This window comes from Microtus ochrogaster, linkage group LG1 (assembly GCF_000317375.1).
Source record: "Microtus ochrogaster isolate Prairie Vole_2 linkage group LG1, MicOch1.0, whole genome shotgun sequence".
In the NCBI taxonomy this organism is placed as follows: domain Eukaryota; kingdom Metazoa; phylum Chordata; class Mammalia; order Rodentia; family Cricetidae; genus Microtus; species Microtus ochrogaster.
This window is the reverse complement of record NC_022027.1, coordinates 32,576,498-32,590,030: the sequence shown is the minus strand read 5'-3', so window position 1 is coordinate 32,590,030 and position 13,533 is coordinate 32,576,498. Positions and strand designations below refer to the sequence as shown.

General features: G+C 49.5%; 1 protein-coding gene across 5 annotated transcripts in view; it reads right to left on the bottom strand.

The window, feature by feature from the left end:
• The window catches only part of Kiaa1211 (KIAA1211 ortholog), a 217,024-nt gene that overhangs the window by 9,059 nt on the left and 194,432 nt on the right, over positions 1-13,533 (bottom strand). For all 5 annotated transcript variants that reach the window (XM_013350803.2, XM_026784982.1, XM_026784981.1 and 2 more), the window contains 2 exons: positions 8,659-8,841; positions 4,824-7,506 (listed from right to left, as the gene is read on the bottom strand). In XM_013350803.2, the coding sequence (XP_013206257.1) occupies positions 4,824-7,506; positions 8,659-8,841 (2,866 nt within the window). The remainder of the gene's footprint in view (positions 1-4,823; positions 7,507-8,658; positions 8,842-13,533) is intronic.

Below are 13,533 nucleotides of genomic sequence, written 5' to 3'. Positions count from 1 at the left end.
CTACATTTCTGCAGGGGCTTCTCCTTTAGCAGAGTGTAGCAAAAGAAGTAACATCTTGGGTGGCAGCAGATAGCTCAGCTAGGGCTAGGACGTTCCACCGCACCCCAGCTTCAGGTATCGCCTGACTTCCCGACAAGCCAGGATACCTCTCCCTCCAGGGCTGAGCTTTCCTATTGCGGCCTCAGCCTTCAGAGCTTTCCTATTGCACTTCTACCCGTCCAGAGCTGTCCTATGGTGGCTCTAAGAATAGACTGGCTTCCCCATAAGTCAGGATACCATTGCAGATCAGAGCTGTAATATTCACAACGCCCACAGAGGTCAGAGGCATTGGATCCTCTTGGACAGAATTATAAGTAGTTGCAAACTGCCCAATGTGGGTGCTGGTGACCAAACTCTGGTCCTTGTAACAGTGGTATGAGATCTTAATCAATGAACCAGCTCCAGCTGGCCTGGGACTGGCTATGCAGATCAAGCTAGTCTCTAACTCAGAGATCTATCTGCGTCTGGTTCCCAAGTACTGGGATCAAAGGCATGTGCCACCATGCCAAGCCTATTTAATCTGAAGTCTGACAAGCCAAAATCCGACTACCAGGGAAGAAACTGGGGTGGTAATAGTTTTAGAGAGAAAGTTACAAAAAATCAAAGAGTGTTATAGAATATTATTATGAGGTGTGTTACTTTTGTTTATGCTCTGGAACATTTGTTTAATGATGCAAAGATGTGTTCGATTAAATAAAATTCACCTGCAGGCCAGAGACTGCATCAGCAACTAGCTGACCAGAAATTGTGGGGTGGAGCCAGGTGGAGAAGGGCTTATAAGGGTGGGGGGAGAAAAATCACAAGGGCTTCTTGGGAGATGCCAGGGGGTAAGCTAAGTAAGCTGCTTGCTATTCAGCCTCTCTGGGGAGCAGGATTCTACCTCAGCCTTTGAATCTTGAATTCTCTAGCAGGAGAGAGATTTAGATAAGTCCTCTTAGTAGTTTTGAAAGAGTCAGCACCTGAGGGAACGAATTTCCTCAGGCTGAGGCTCTTGCAGCCTAGCCGCTGCTGGTAGCAGCCGAGTTGCAGTTGCTGACTAGGATAGACTCAGCCATAGTTCAAAAGGTAGACAATTTAAAAACAGGATAGCAAAAGAGATCTAAGACAAATGGGCTTTTCTTCATGGGGGAGAGATGAGGCTGAGAGGGACTGCCAATACTGCAAAAGCTAAAGCCAGGATGAAAACATGAGCTCACCCATCAAATAGCCGGCACTGCAGGAAAAGATCTACAGGCTACTCTCAAGGAGTTGTGCCCGCCTAGGAAAACATGTGACATAAACAGGTCATTTAGAGAGGACTTGTCTTTTGGGCTGAACCACCATCTTCCAGTAATTCACCAAAATGGAAAACAAGGGTAAAGAGGAGAAGCGCCCTGGATATATTCTCTGGGCCATTTAGAAAACATGGAGTTGTTCCTTTGGCCACATCTATGAGATGTTAAAAACGAATGGCCCCAGAAGTTATAGCAAAACTAGAAGAGGCTACACTGTTACTCTGCGTGCTGTTGGCACCATTGTAAATAAGAAAATTAAGGATAAGATTCTTCCCCACCCCCACCCCCCAGTGACAGTTTCTCTTTGTAGACCTGGCTGTCCTGGAACTTGCTTTGCCGACCCTGAGTGCTGGGTGTAAAGGTGTACGTCATGATGCCTGGCTAAGGGCATGATTCTTTTTTTTTAAATATTTATTTATTATGTATACAATATTCTGTCTGTGTGTATGCCTGCAGGCCAGAAGAGGGCACCAGACCCCATTACAGATGGCTGTGAGCCACCATGTGGTTGCTGGGAATTGAACTCAGGATTTTTGGAAGAGCAGGCAATGCTCTTAACCACTGAACCATCTCTCCAGCCCAAGGGCATGATTCTTATCAAGAGATTTAATCTGTATACTAAGTATATTAAGCACTTTAAGTCTAGAGATGGCTTCCTAAAATGGGGGGGCGGGGGGAGAGGAAAGGTCCTAAAGAGAAAAGCACTGGAGTCAACTGAAGAGAGCCGGCCTGCCCCAGCCAGAGGAGCCCACTTTGTCAGAACTAAAGGAAATGATCTGGGGGCTGCTGGAGCCCATCCTTATGGATGCATGGCTGAACAGAAGATGCCACCACCAAACCTCTAAAGTGGAAGAATGAAGATGAAAAGGACTTGTTGAGATCATGCTATGCCTTGCTCCACGTTACTGCATTATTGAGTAGACAGTGGCTCTCAATCTGTGCCTTGCCCCAGGTGACTCCATTTCACAAGCAGTATTGGGCTCCATTTTGAGGACAGAGGCAGACGCAGGACGGCTCTGCATCTCATGCACTCAAAAGTTGCTTGTCTAGCGCTACCCACGGGGAAGACTGATAGGCTTATTCCTAAAAGGAAAAAGAACCACCTGGTAACAAACCACAGTTGTGCTGGCTAGTCTTATGTTAGTTTCACACACAAATTAGAGTTATCTGAAAGGAGGGAACCTCTGCAAGATTCAACTGCAGGGCATTTCTTAATTAGTGATTGATGGGGGAGGCCCACTCCATTGTGGGTGGTCTCATCCCTGGGCTGGTGGTCCTGGGTTCTATGAGAAAGCAGACTGAGCAAGCCATAAGGAGTACCCCTCCATTGAAGGTGTAAGTCACAAACAATCCCACACCAGTTTGGAATTAGATTATTAGAGAGGTTATTTATTTTAAGGGGGAAAAACTTACAGATCACCGTCCCAGACAACAGCCCTCTATGCAATCAGGAATGGAGCCCACTTGCTGGAAGCCAGAGCGCTAGCAGAGGGAAGTGGCCACTTTTTTTAAAGGGAGAGAGGCCACGCCCCAGTGGGCTGGTATCTCAGCGGCTACTGGCTGAAGGAGTGGGAGCAAACACTCCATGGCCTCCAGGATCCTTTCTGGTCTTCCCACGGGAGTGTAAGCCAAATTAACCCTTTCCTCCCCAGCTTGCTTTCTGGTCATGGTGTGTCATCAAAGCAATAGAAATCCTAAGGCAACCTATGGACACACGAGCATATTAAAATCATTTGAGAAAGACCAAGCCCGAGGATTGACAGAGCACACTACATGGAAGAAGGATGCAGCCCCCTCACCTGTACCCCATAAAGACACCAAACCCTTTCCATGGTCCTCACCTCCAGCTGTTTCTTTTTTTTTTGGTTTTTCGAGACAGCTCCAGCTGTTTCTGCAGCTGGACTCAACCCTAAGGTCTAAGGCCTGGTTTAACAATGAAACTCTGTTTCCCTGGCAACATGGCTCTGTACAGCAGTTTCTCTCCTCTCTCCCTCTCTCTGTGTATACAAGACTTTATTTTCTATTTTATGTGTATGGCTGTTTGGCCTGCATTACATGCAAGTGTACTGCATGTGTGCCTGGTGCGCGTGAAGGCCAGAAGAAGGTGCTGGATCCCCTCAAAGTGGAGTTACAGAGAGGTGTGAGGTGCCATTCTGGGAACCAAACCATGGTTCTCTGTGAGAGCAAGTGCTTTTATCCGCTGAGTCATCTTCCCAGCCCCTCCTACTGGGGTAGCTGTTGTTTTACTCTCTGATTACTCGGTGATGCTATAGCTGTATCACCTCCCTGCTCCAATAAGGCATCTCTAGACTCCTCGAACCTGGTTGAGGCTTAACACCATGCAGGCACACAGGGTTCATGTGTGTGTGTGTATTTATGTTTGAGGTGTAGTGTGTGGTGTGGGATTTGATATTAGTAAATTAAGATTGGAATAAGAGAACTTGGTTTGCCAATGGCCAAGGAAAAGAGAGACTACTTGGCAAGCAGCGAACAATAAAATGGATACGGCTTGTGAACTGGTTGTTACTTGACCCATTCTGACGTTGCCGAAAGACACAACCATGTTCATCTACGGTTTCTGACATGTTGCACTCAACAGCAGTACCCTAGGGGCTTCCATAAAGGAAGACAAACAACCAAGCCAACATCTCTCAAGGAAGCAAAACCCACTCCAAATCTAAACACTTACAAAGAGAAGCTTCCTGGCCGCGGTCCCAACTTTATCTCTAGAAAGATTCGTTGAACATTCTTGTGAAGCATAAAAGCCAATTCAGCTGTCTAGCCATCCCAAACGTTTAGTATGAAAAGGCAGTCAGAGCCAACGATTCTGACCTTTCTCTCTCTCTCTCTCTCTCTCTCTCTCTTTCTTTCTTTCTTCCTTCAAGACTGGGTTCCTCTGTGTAGCCCTGGCTGTTCTGAAACTCAGGCTGTAGACCAGGCTGACCTCAATCCACCTGCCTCTGTCTCCTAAATGCTGGGATTAAGACACCACTACGGGATTTTACATACCACAGCAAAGCCCCATAGTTCCAAGGCTGATGCCCTGACTCTCTCCCTCCATCCTGCATCTGCCACTCGGAAGGAAGGCAGTCTCTGGTCTAGAAAACTCTCCTTCTGATCACCTCTACAGACTTGCTCAAAATGGTTAATGATAGCTGCGTGGTGGTGGTACGCGCCTTTAATCCCAGCACTTGGCAGAGGCAGGAGGATTTCTGTGAGTTCGAGGCCAGTCTCGTCTACAAAAGCTAGTTCCAGGACAGGCTCCAAAACTACAGAGAAAACTTGTCTCAAAACAAAAAAAAAAAAAAAAAAAAAAAAAAAAAAAAAAAAAAAAGGTTAATTCTATCTGTGTTAGCTGGGGCTACGTTTCAGTTCAAAGGATGCATAACATGGAAAGGGGCTGATTCAGGCAAACTTGTTTCTAAGGTGTTCCCAGAGCCAGTGACCCGGGCTCCCTCTCAATTCCCTCTCCATTGAATGAAACTGAGCATTCAATCTGCAGCCACGTACCTTTTCTGCCTGTCTCAGGAGTCAAGGAAGGTCTCTCTTGCTGGCTAGCTGATGGCACCTCTTCCTCGACCCTCTTCTGTCCCTTCAGCTCCTCCGGCAGTGATGGTGAGGGTGGCTGGTTATCACTGCTCTCCTGGCTCTCCCTGCACGCCCCACTCGGCTCGGAATCCACCTTCCCAGCACGCCTAGCAAGCAGCTCTATTAAGTGAGGTCTGCTGAGTTTGGAGAACGGGGATGAAGGTGGCGTCTGGCTGGTAGGCTTGGGAGCCAGGGCCGGCTTCTGCATTGGTGGCATTTTGCTTGCTGCCTTGTCCTGCCCTGGAGCTGGGGTCTGGCTACCTTGTGGCAGCCCTGACTGAGCTACAGCAACAGAGTGACTGCTAGAAGGGATTTCGGCAGAGTCCCTTCGAGGGGCTAGGGCTGGCTTTTTCTCCTGGGGATGGGATGTGCCAGGCTTGAGGGTCACAGCTTCAGGCTCTTTCTCTCCAGGGTCGCTCCCGGTTGCGGGAGTGCCACCATCCACAGTGTCTCCCATGCTGCTGTGCCTCTTTTTCTTCTTCTGTTCGGCTTGCTGGTCACACTGGAAGCGCAAGGAGTAGTTGGTCCTTCTCAGCTTTATTCCGAAGGGCGAGGCCTTTTCCTCACCTCCTGAGATCACAAGGTCTGGCTTTCCCACATCACTCGCGGTCTCACTGTCCAAAGTGGTCGTGGGCCCTGTGCGGGAAGCAGATTTCTGCGGAGAAGGCAGGCCTGGAACGAGGAAAGATGGAAGGTCTTTGGCAAATTTGCATCCGTCAGTGGTGTCTGGTGTCTCCTGGCGCACCTCTTGCTTCTCCAGGCACTTCCGAGGCTCCGGAGCCGCAGGCAGAGGCTGAGACATTGTTTCTTCACCTGCTGCTGGCCCGGGTTTTTTCCTCATGCTTTCACCACCGTCCAGGCTCTGTTTGGAAGTGTCTGTGCCTCCGTCCGAGAATTTCTGCCAGGCCGGCATGATGGAGAACTTGACTGGCTGCGTCCTGCGCATGTTCCCTCGGGAATCGCACCGCGCTCGGGGAGTGGGCTCGTCCCCGGCTTGGGCCGGCTCTCTGTCACCACGCTGGTCACCGTCTGCGTTCTTCAGGATCCTGGATCGAATGGACGCCCACTCGGCTAGCGCAGTGGCATTGCTCGGCGACTCCGGGGGAGGCCTGGCCTTGCTGCTGGTGGCCCTGGGTTCCACCGTGGGGATATCCACCTGCCGCTTTTCTTCTGACAGGCCTAGAAGGGACTTGCACGCCGTGTCCTTGATCTGGCTCAGGTTGACCGCTGGGCCGCAGAGCTGCGCTCCAGTGACCAGAATGGCCGTGTGTGGGATGCTGAGCGCCGAGGGCAGGGCGTGTGGGGTGGCACCACTGGGCACAGGTGGTTCCTGGGCCACCGGAGCCAGGCTTGCGTCCTTGGCGGGTGTCACTGGGCTCAGGTTGACTTTGGGGAAGACAATCTGCCTATTCCCGGAGGACACCTGGAATGTGTAGGGTCGGGGCATAGTCTGCCGCTCTTCCACCTCTTGCCACCGGAGCTCCTCCACATCTCGGTCCTTATCTGCAGCGACAGCTTCGTTCTTGTCTTCTGAGGCCAGCGTTCTGCCCATCTGCACCTCTCGTGGCAGGGGGATATCTATCTGAGTGGCTTCTCTCCCTTCCACGTCTACATCACTGCACTCCGTGCCCAAGTCTTCCCTCTGCCCATCTGGCTCGCTGGTCATCTTAGCCTCTTCCTTCTGCTCCTGGGCCATCTCTTTCTGTCCCACTGATTCGAGGTTTTCTTGTTCCTCTGGCTTCTCAAGGTCCCGCTGCAATGGGCTTTGCTGATTAGTGTACTCCGCTAGCCGAGGCTGGCTCTCTCCTGGACTCCGCGGGCTTTCGTCCATGCCCTGCGCCTCCATTTCCCACCCTATCAGCTCTTCTGTGCACTTGGCCTCCTCCTCTTCTTCCTGCCTGAGGTCCTGCAGCATCCTCCTGGCCTCCTCCTCCTGAGCATGCTGCCTCTCGGCCTCCAGCTGCTTCATTTTCTCCTCCTGCCTCTGGGCCTCGAGCTGCCTCAGTTCTTCCTGTCTCCGGGCCTCAAGCTGCCTCAGTTTCTCCTCCTGCCTCTGGGCCTCGAGCTGCCTCAGCTCCTCTTCCTGCCTCTGGGCATCCCGCTGCCTCAGCTCCTCTTCCTGCCTCTCGGCCTCACACTGCCTCAGTGCCTCCTCATGCCTCTCAGCATCTTCCTGCTCATGCCTACGCTTTTCAGCCTCCAGGCTCGCGGGGCCATCAGCTTCCCCCAACTCTGTACCTCCCCGCTCCTCCAGACCAGACTGCTGCCCTTCGCCTGGAGGTGCCTTCCCTGCCTCTAGCTGCAGCTCCTCCTCCTTGCCTTCCTCCTCTTCCAGCAGCTCCTCTCTGAGACTCTCCTCCCAAAGCCTCCTCTCCAGTGCCTGCCGCCTCTCCTCTTCCAGGCGCCTCTTCTCAGCTGCCTCGGCTTTTTGTCGCTTGCACTTGGCTTCAAGTTCCCGCCAATACTCTTCCTGGAGTCTTTTGTCTTCGCGGGAATCCAGAGGTTCTGGTTCCTCTTCATGCCAAATGTGCTTGTCTTCTCCCGGCTGCCCGTTCTGGTCCAGGGAAGGCTGCCTCTCAAAGCTGCCTGGCTCATTCTGACGATCCTGGCACAGGAAAGTGAAACAGTTAGCCTTTTCCCACAGAGCCCCAACTTGTCCCTGCCACAGCTCAGATCTCTTAATCGCAGGAGGACACGTGTTTCCAAATACAGACAGAGGTGCCTGCAGCTGCCCACAATGGTCAGCTCTCGCTGTCAACCTGACTGGACTTAGTATCACCATGGAGACACACCTCTGGGTGTTTCCAGAAGGGCCCGAGGTTGAAGGCCCAGCCTGAATATGGTGGTGTTGGTGGTGTGTGGGGGGAGCGATTCCAAGGGCTGAGGTCTAGGGTAGACATAGGATGGAGAGAGAGGAGAAAGGGAGCTGGGCACTAATGTTTCTCTCTGCTTCCTGCCTCACACGGCTGCCGCCATGATTTCAGGGACATGTGCCACTATAATCAAACTGTCGGGGAAAATAAAGCCTCCCCTCAGTTCCTTTTCTCAGACATTTGTTACCAGTGAGAGCAGCAACTAAATCCCTGCTATCCAAGGTCTTGCCCCACCGTGTCTCTTCTCTAAGGGCAACTGGATAACATGTCGTTATGATTGCTCTAAGTGATTATTGTTGTAAATCTTTTTTTTTACCATACTAGTTTAGGAATTAAACTTTATCACAAAATGTATACGTACATTAACCACAGATCAAACAGTATATATAGGACATTCACGGTGGGGGGTTAAAATGTGCTCCTTCCCAGGTGAATTCAGGCACTGGTCATACAAAAGAGGAGCATTTGAGGGGATGGAGCAAAAAATATTTTTATTTTGCCCTCTAGCCCCTTCGTTTTCTATCTCCAAAATTATTTTTTCTTAGTAGGAATTAACAACAGGGAAAGCAATAGCCTGCCAGCATGAGGAAGATGAGCAAAGGGAGATTTAGATTTCATTACTGACCCCTGAAGCTTGTGACTTAGAAGCCCACCCTAGAAAACCTCGGTTAAGCTGAGCCAGCCTGCTTTTCTGCACCCCTCTAACGGCAACACCCTGAGGTCCCCCAGCCTTGGGCCCTGGAGGATATGCAGGCTTCTTACTGCTGGACACTCGAGTTTCAACAGGGAGAGACATATAGTTTAGTATGGCTCTCCCACAGCGTACAATTAGTGCCCGGCAAGCAAGGGCACCTGCCTCACCAGCTAAGATGGATGCTACACACCTGGGAAAGCCACCTGTGCTTCCGTGACACCCTCTGGTTTTTTGGCTTCACAGAGAGCTTGTGCTTGGCAGCACTGTTGTCCAGACGAGCAATCGCCAGGGGGATGGCGTCCAGGTTGACACTTTCAATGGTGCCAGCAGGAGAGAGGTGCCTTTTTGGCCGAGAGGGTTTAACTGGAGCAACCTAGGGCACAGTGGAAGATAGAAAGGTGAGCACAGATCAGAACACGACATACAGGGAGTCCTGCAATGGCACCGGGTTCTGTGTGCCCAGCTTAGCCCGTGGAATGTTTGTTTTAATGAGGGTCAAAGTCACTACAGAACTCTGAAAACCACAGCCTGTTCCCACCTTGATGTGGGAGTGTCATATATCAATCTGTTGATTTCATTGGTTAAGTAATAAACAAACTGCTTGGGCTCATAGCTTAGAACATAGGTGGGTGGAGTAAACAGAACAGAATGCTGGGAGGAAGAGGAAGTGAGCTCAGACTTGACAGCTCTCCTCTCGGGGGCAGATGCCTCAGAGAGATGCCATGCTCCCATCTCCAGGGCAGATGCGAGAGCTCTGCTCTCCGAGACACATGCGATGAAGCTCTGACCCAGGATGGACGTAGGCTAGAATCTCCCTGGTAAGCCACCTTGTAGGCTACGGCAGATTATTAGAGATAGGCTAGTCCAGGTACGAGAGTTAGCCTAGAAGAGGCTAGATAGAAATGGGCCAAGCAGTGATTAAAAGAATACAGTGTCCGTGTAATTATTTCGGGTAAAGCTAGCTGGGTGGCGGGACACAGCCCACCGCTCCTATTACTACACCACCTGGCTTCGGAGGTAGGAGGAAGCCAAGGGTTTCTTTTGCTTGTCGGGGATGAAAAGAGGCACAGGTGCAGGCCAGAGAAATAGAGAGGGGAATGAGCCTCAGAGACCTGTGGGAGGGGCCTGCTGGCCTCTGCTCTGACCTGCTGGTCTGTTCTGCCCCTGGGCTGGGCTTCAGACCACCAGACAGCAGCTGTATGCATTTCTTCTTCATGCAGATTTCTGTTGTCCCCTCTGAATTCTGTCACTGAGGGTTTGCTCCTTAGGATCCGACTGCTGTGGTGGTTTGAAAGAAAATGTCCCCCATAGTCTCAGATGTTTGAATACTTGGTCCTGAGATGGTGGTGCTATTAGGGGGGGTGAGGCCTGGCAGGGGGAAGAGTGTTTCAAAGCCTCAGGGCCATTCCCAGAGTGCTTTGTTTCTGAGGTCCTGGTTCAAGATGTGAGCTCTCAGCTTCCTGCCCTGAACACGATGCCTCCACTCCGGCATCTCAGACTTCACCCTCTGGAATCATTGGTTCATAGGAACTCTTATAGCTATAAGTTGCTTTGGTCATGGTATTTTATCAAACAAGTAAATAACAGAAACTCATAAACGAACGTCTCTGCCCCTTCTCCCTTGTTCAGAGTCACCAAGACTAGACAGCAAGACATACAGGAACCAGGTTCAGGAGGGCCAGCTGGGCATGCCCGAGGAAGTCAATGCTTCCTCAGCAGGAAACAGATGCCAAGGATGCTCTGGAGGGGCAGGACACCAGATCCTTAGTGTCCAGTTCCAACTTGACAATCTTTGGGCAGAGAGGCCAGGTAAGTCCCCTGCCTAAGGCAGAGTTGTTCCTTTCACTGGCCAGCTTCTGGATGGAGGAGGGCCTGGCTATATAGCCCATGGGTCGGCTTCACTTCTAGGGGTCATTAAACCTAGACATATGATACTTGTATCTCTAAACACAAATTTGATAGATGATTCCTTTTACTAACTTACTGGCATGGTTGGATAAAAGGGTAATTGTGAAGCAATAAATTTTGAATTTTGAATAAAAAGTTTCCTTTTTCTGTCTAAAAAATAGAAATTATCCATTTGCTATAAGGATTTTCATAGGCTCATGACCTTGGGCTATTATGACATTGGGCTATTCTTTCTTAAGTGTGATATTAGGACAGCTAATTTGTAAAGAGTAAGAACATGTTTTGGGACGGGCACAGTGACACTTGTCCGTATTCCTGGGAGACACAGGCAGAAAGACTGAGTGTGAGCTCATCCTGAACTCTACAGAGAGCTCACAGAGGGAGGATCTTATGTCTCGTATGCGGATCATAGCTTTGCATCTTTACTTTAGATCTGTGTGTTTAACCTGGAATATCTGCAGAGGCCAGAGTTCTTCGTGGTGGGGAGGATTGCAGACATGTGATATTACGGCAGAGGAGCATCCTGGAGGTTAACGGCATGGGGGAGAGGAAGGAGCAAGGGAGTGGGTTCACCAAAATGAAGGATGTATAAATAACTAAAACCTTACCATTTTGTAAGATAATTAAAAATTAAAAAGCAAAGAAGTTTGAGTTTGCTGCTCCCAGAAACATGGGTTATTAAACAAAAATACCACAGTGCTAGGCATAGGATATCTTCCTATAAGTTATTGGTTATGGAGGCCCTGGAGGCCCCTAGATCAACCTAGGCTATTTCATTGCTCTTGGTTGCCCACCATCACTAGATGTTATGACCCTATTGCTGAAGACAGGTGGCAAGAAGTCAATCTGGAACATTCTGGGTGCTGCGAAATAATCTTCTGTACACTGTAAGGATGTGTTGTTCTCACTGGTTTACTAAAAAGCTGAATGGTCAATAGCTGGGCAGGATTTTGGGGGCAGAGAGGATGATGGGAAGAAGGGCAGAGACAAGTGTCAACAGCCAAAGGCAGAGGAAGCAGAAGATGAACATGCTGCATTGAAAAAAGGCACTGCCACTTGGTACAGCATAAATGAGAAATATGGGTTAATTTAAGCTGAAAGAGCTAGTTAGTAATAAGCCTAAGCTATTGACTGAGCATTTATAATTAATAAGTCTCATAATTGATAATAACTCTCTGTGTGGTTATTTGGAAGCTGGCTGGCTGAATAGAAAACCCCACCTACATCTGGAGTTTCTGCCAGTTAATCTCATAATTATAGAAGATGCTGCTCAGGCCACCGGGGGAGGAAAGATACCAATGGTCTTACCCAGCGCTGGATTTTACAATCCTGACCTGCCAGGCAAGACATATCCACTGTAGAAGTAGCATGTCTGTTATGGGAGTAACTGAAAGCTTTCTGCTTGGGTTTGAGACCTGCTCCCCAGGAAAGAGTTCGTGACTGGGCCTGTAAACTTGCTGAAAAGCTCATAGCTGGGGAGGTCGTAGGCCATAGGGGGACCTTACTATAACAGTTTTGCTAAATGGTCATCTTGTCAAATTTCCTTATAATACTTTTGTTTACACCCACACATTAGTACCACTAGCAACCTTGGTCAGAGCGATTCTTTCTGTGGTGGGCAGTGTTTACGGCAGAGACTCAGAACTGGTCAAAGAGTTGAGAAGAAGTGGCTGTCGCACACTCAGCCCTAAACAGGACTTGTGGATTTGTCTTCCTCCTTCAGAAGGACCAAGAGACAGCGTAGAAGAGTGGATAGAGCGACTGCAAGGGCTGGAGGGGAAGGAGGGCTGAAAATGCCTTCCTGACATGATACCGAGGTTCCGCTCAAGAACCCATAGCACCCACGGTTACCAGGACGAGATCAAGCCAGACAATATGGCTGGAGATGGGGCTGAGGCTCCTGCGCTCTCGCCCCTAGCTGTGGAGTTGCAGTGGGTGGCTGGTGGGGAAGAGAGAGAGTCAATTTTTCTTTGGGGTGTGGTCCCTGGTAGATTGTCCATGCACCCGTGGATGGCACCACACCCAGAACATGTGGGCAGTTCTAATAAGACTCAGTGAGGTTGGTTTTTTTTTTTTTTAAATGAGGGCATGAAGTAGGGAGATGATGCAACGGAGAGGGCCTGGGGGAAGAGAATGCGAGGAATAGGGGATGGATATGCTCAAGGTAAATATACAAGTATGTAATTGCTAAAATACATAAATACAGTATTACTAAATTTTTAAAAATGTTTTGACACAATCATAGAATGCTTAATACATCAAAAAAGCTAACAAAGAGCTCTGGTTAAAAAAAAATAACCAAGTGGCCTAAGTGTCATTCCCAGAAGGAACCTGGAATAACCTGCAGCTCTGGAATAAAGATACAGTCACAGAGAGACCACTTCCCCTCCTAGCATGGTGTCACAGCCCGTACTTGTAATCTCAGTACTTGGGAGATGGAGCCAGGGAAAGGATCATCCTTGGCCACATACTGCATCCGAGGCTTGCGAGAGCTGCATGAGACTCTTGTCATGGAGACATGACTCAGCAGTAAAGGACACGTGCTGCCCTTACACGGGACCTGGGTTCACTTCCCAGCACACACATGGTGACTCAAAACTACAACTCTAGTTCCTGGGGGTCTGATATTCTCTTCTGACCTCCATGGGCACCAGACATCCATGTGGTGTAAATACATACACACAGGCAAAACACTCATAAACAAAAAAGATCTTTTGTAAGAAGACCCAAACCTTAGACAAACTGCGTGCTTTAGAGAAATTAGTGGCCAAGGCACCGGGTCAGTCAGAGGAGGAAGCCATTCTGGTAATTTGAGAATTTAGACATCTGTCCAGCAGGGGGCGCTCACAGCCCTCTCAGTCAGCAGGAGCTTTGTGCACAAAGGCCAGCACTGGACAGGGCCAGGCTTGCGAACTGCGCTGTGTGTGTAAAGTCTGTGGGGCTTGCAGGTCTCAATTACCTTCCATATTTTTCCGCAAAAGATAAAAGACCAAGCTAGTACACAATTACAATCAACCAGAACTACTTAGTACATGACTCCAGCCTTTGGCCTTGTCGCTTTTACTTGCTTATGGTTATTCTTGTAACAGCTATAAAATTCTGAGAAGAGTTAACCACTTATTTCCATTCCCTAAGAGATACCTGGGAGGACAGCAGA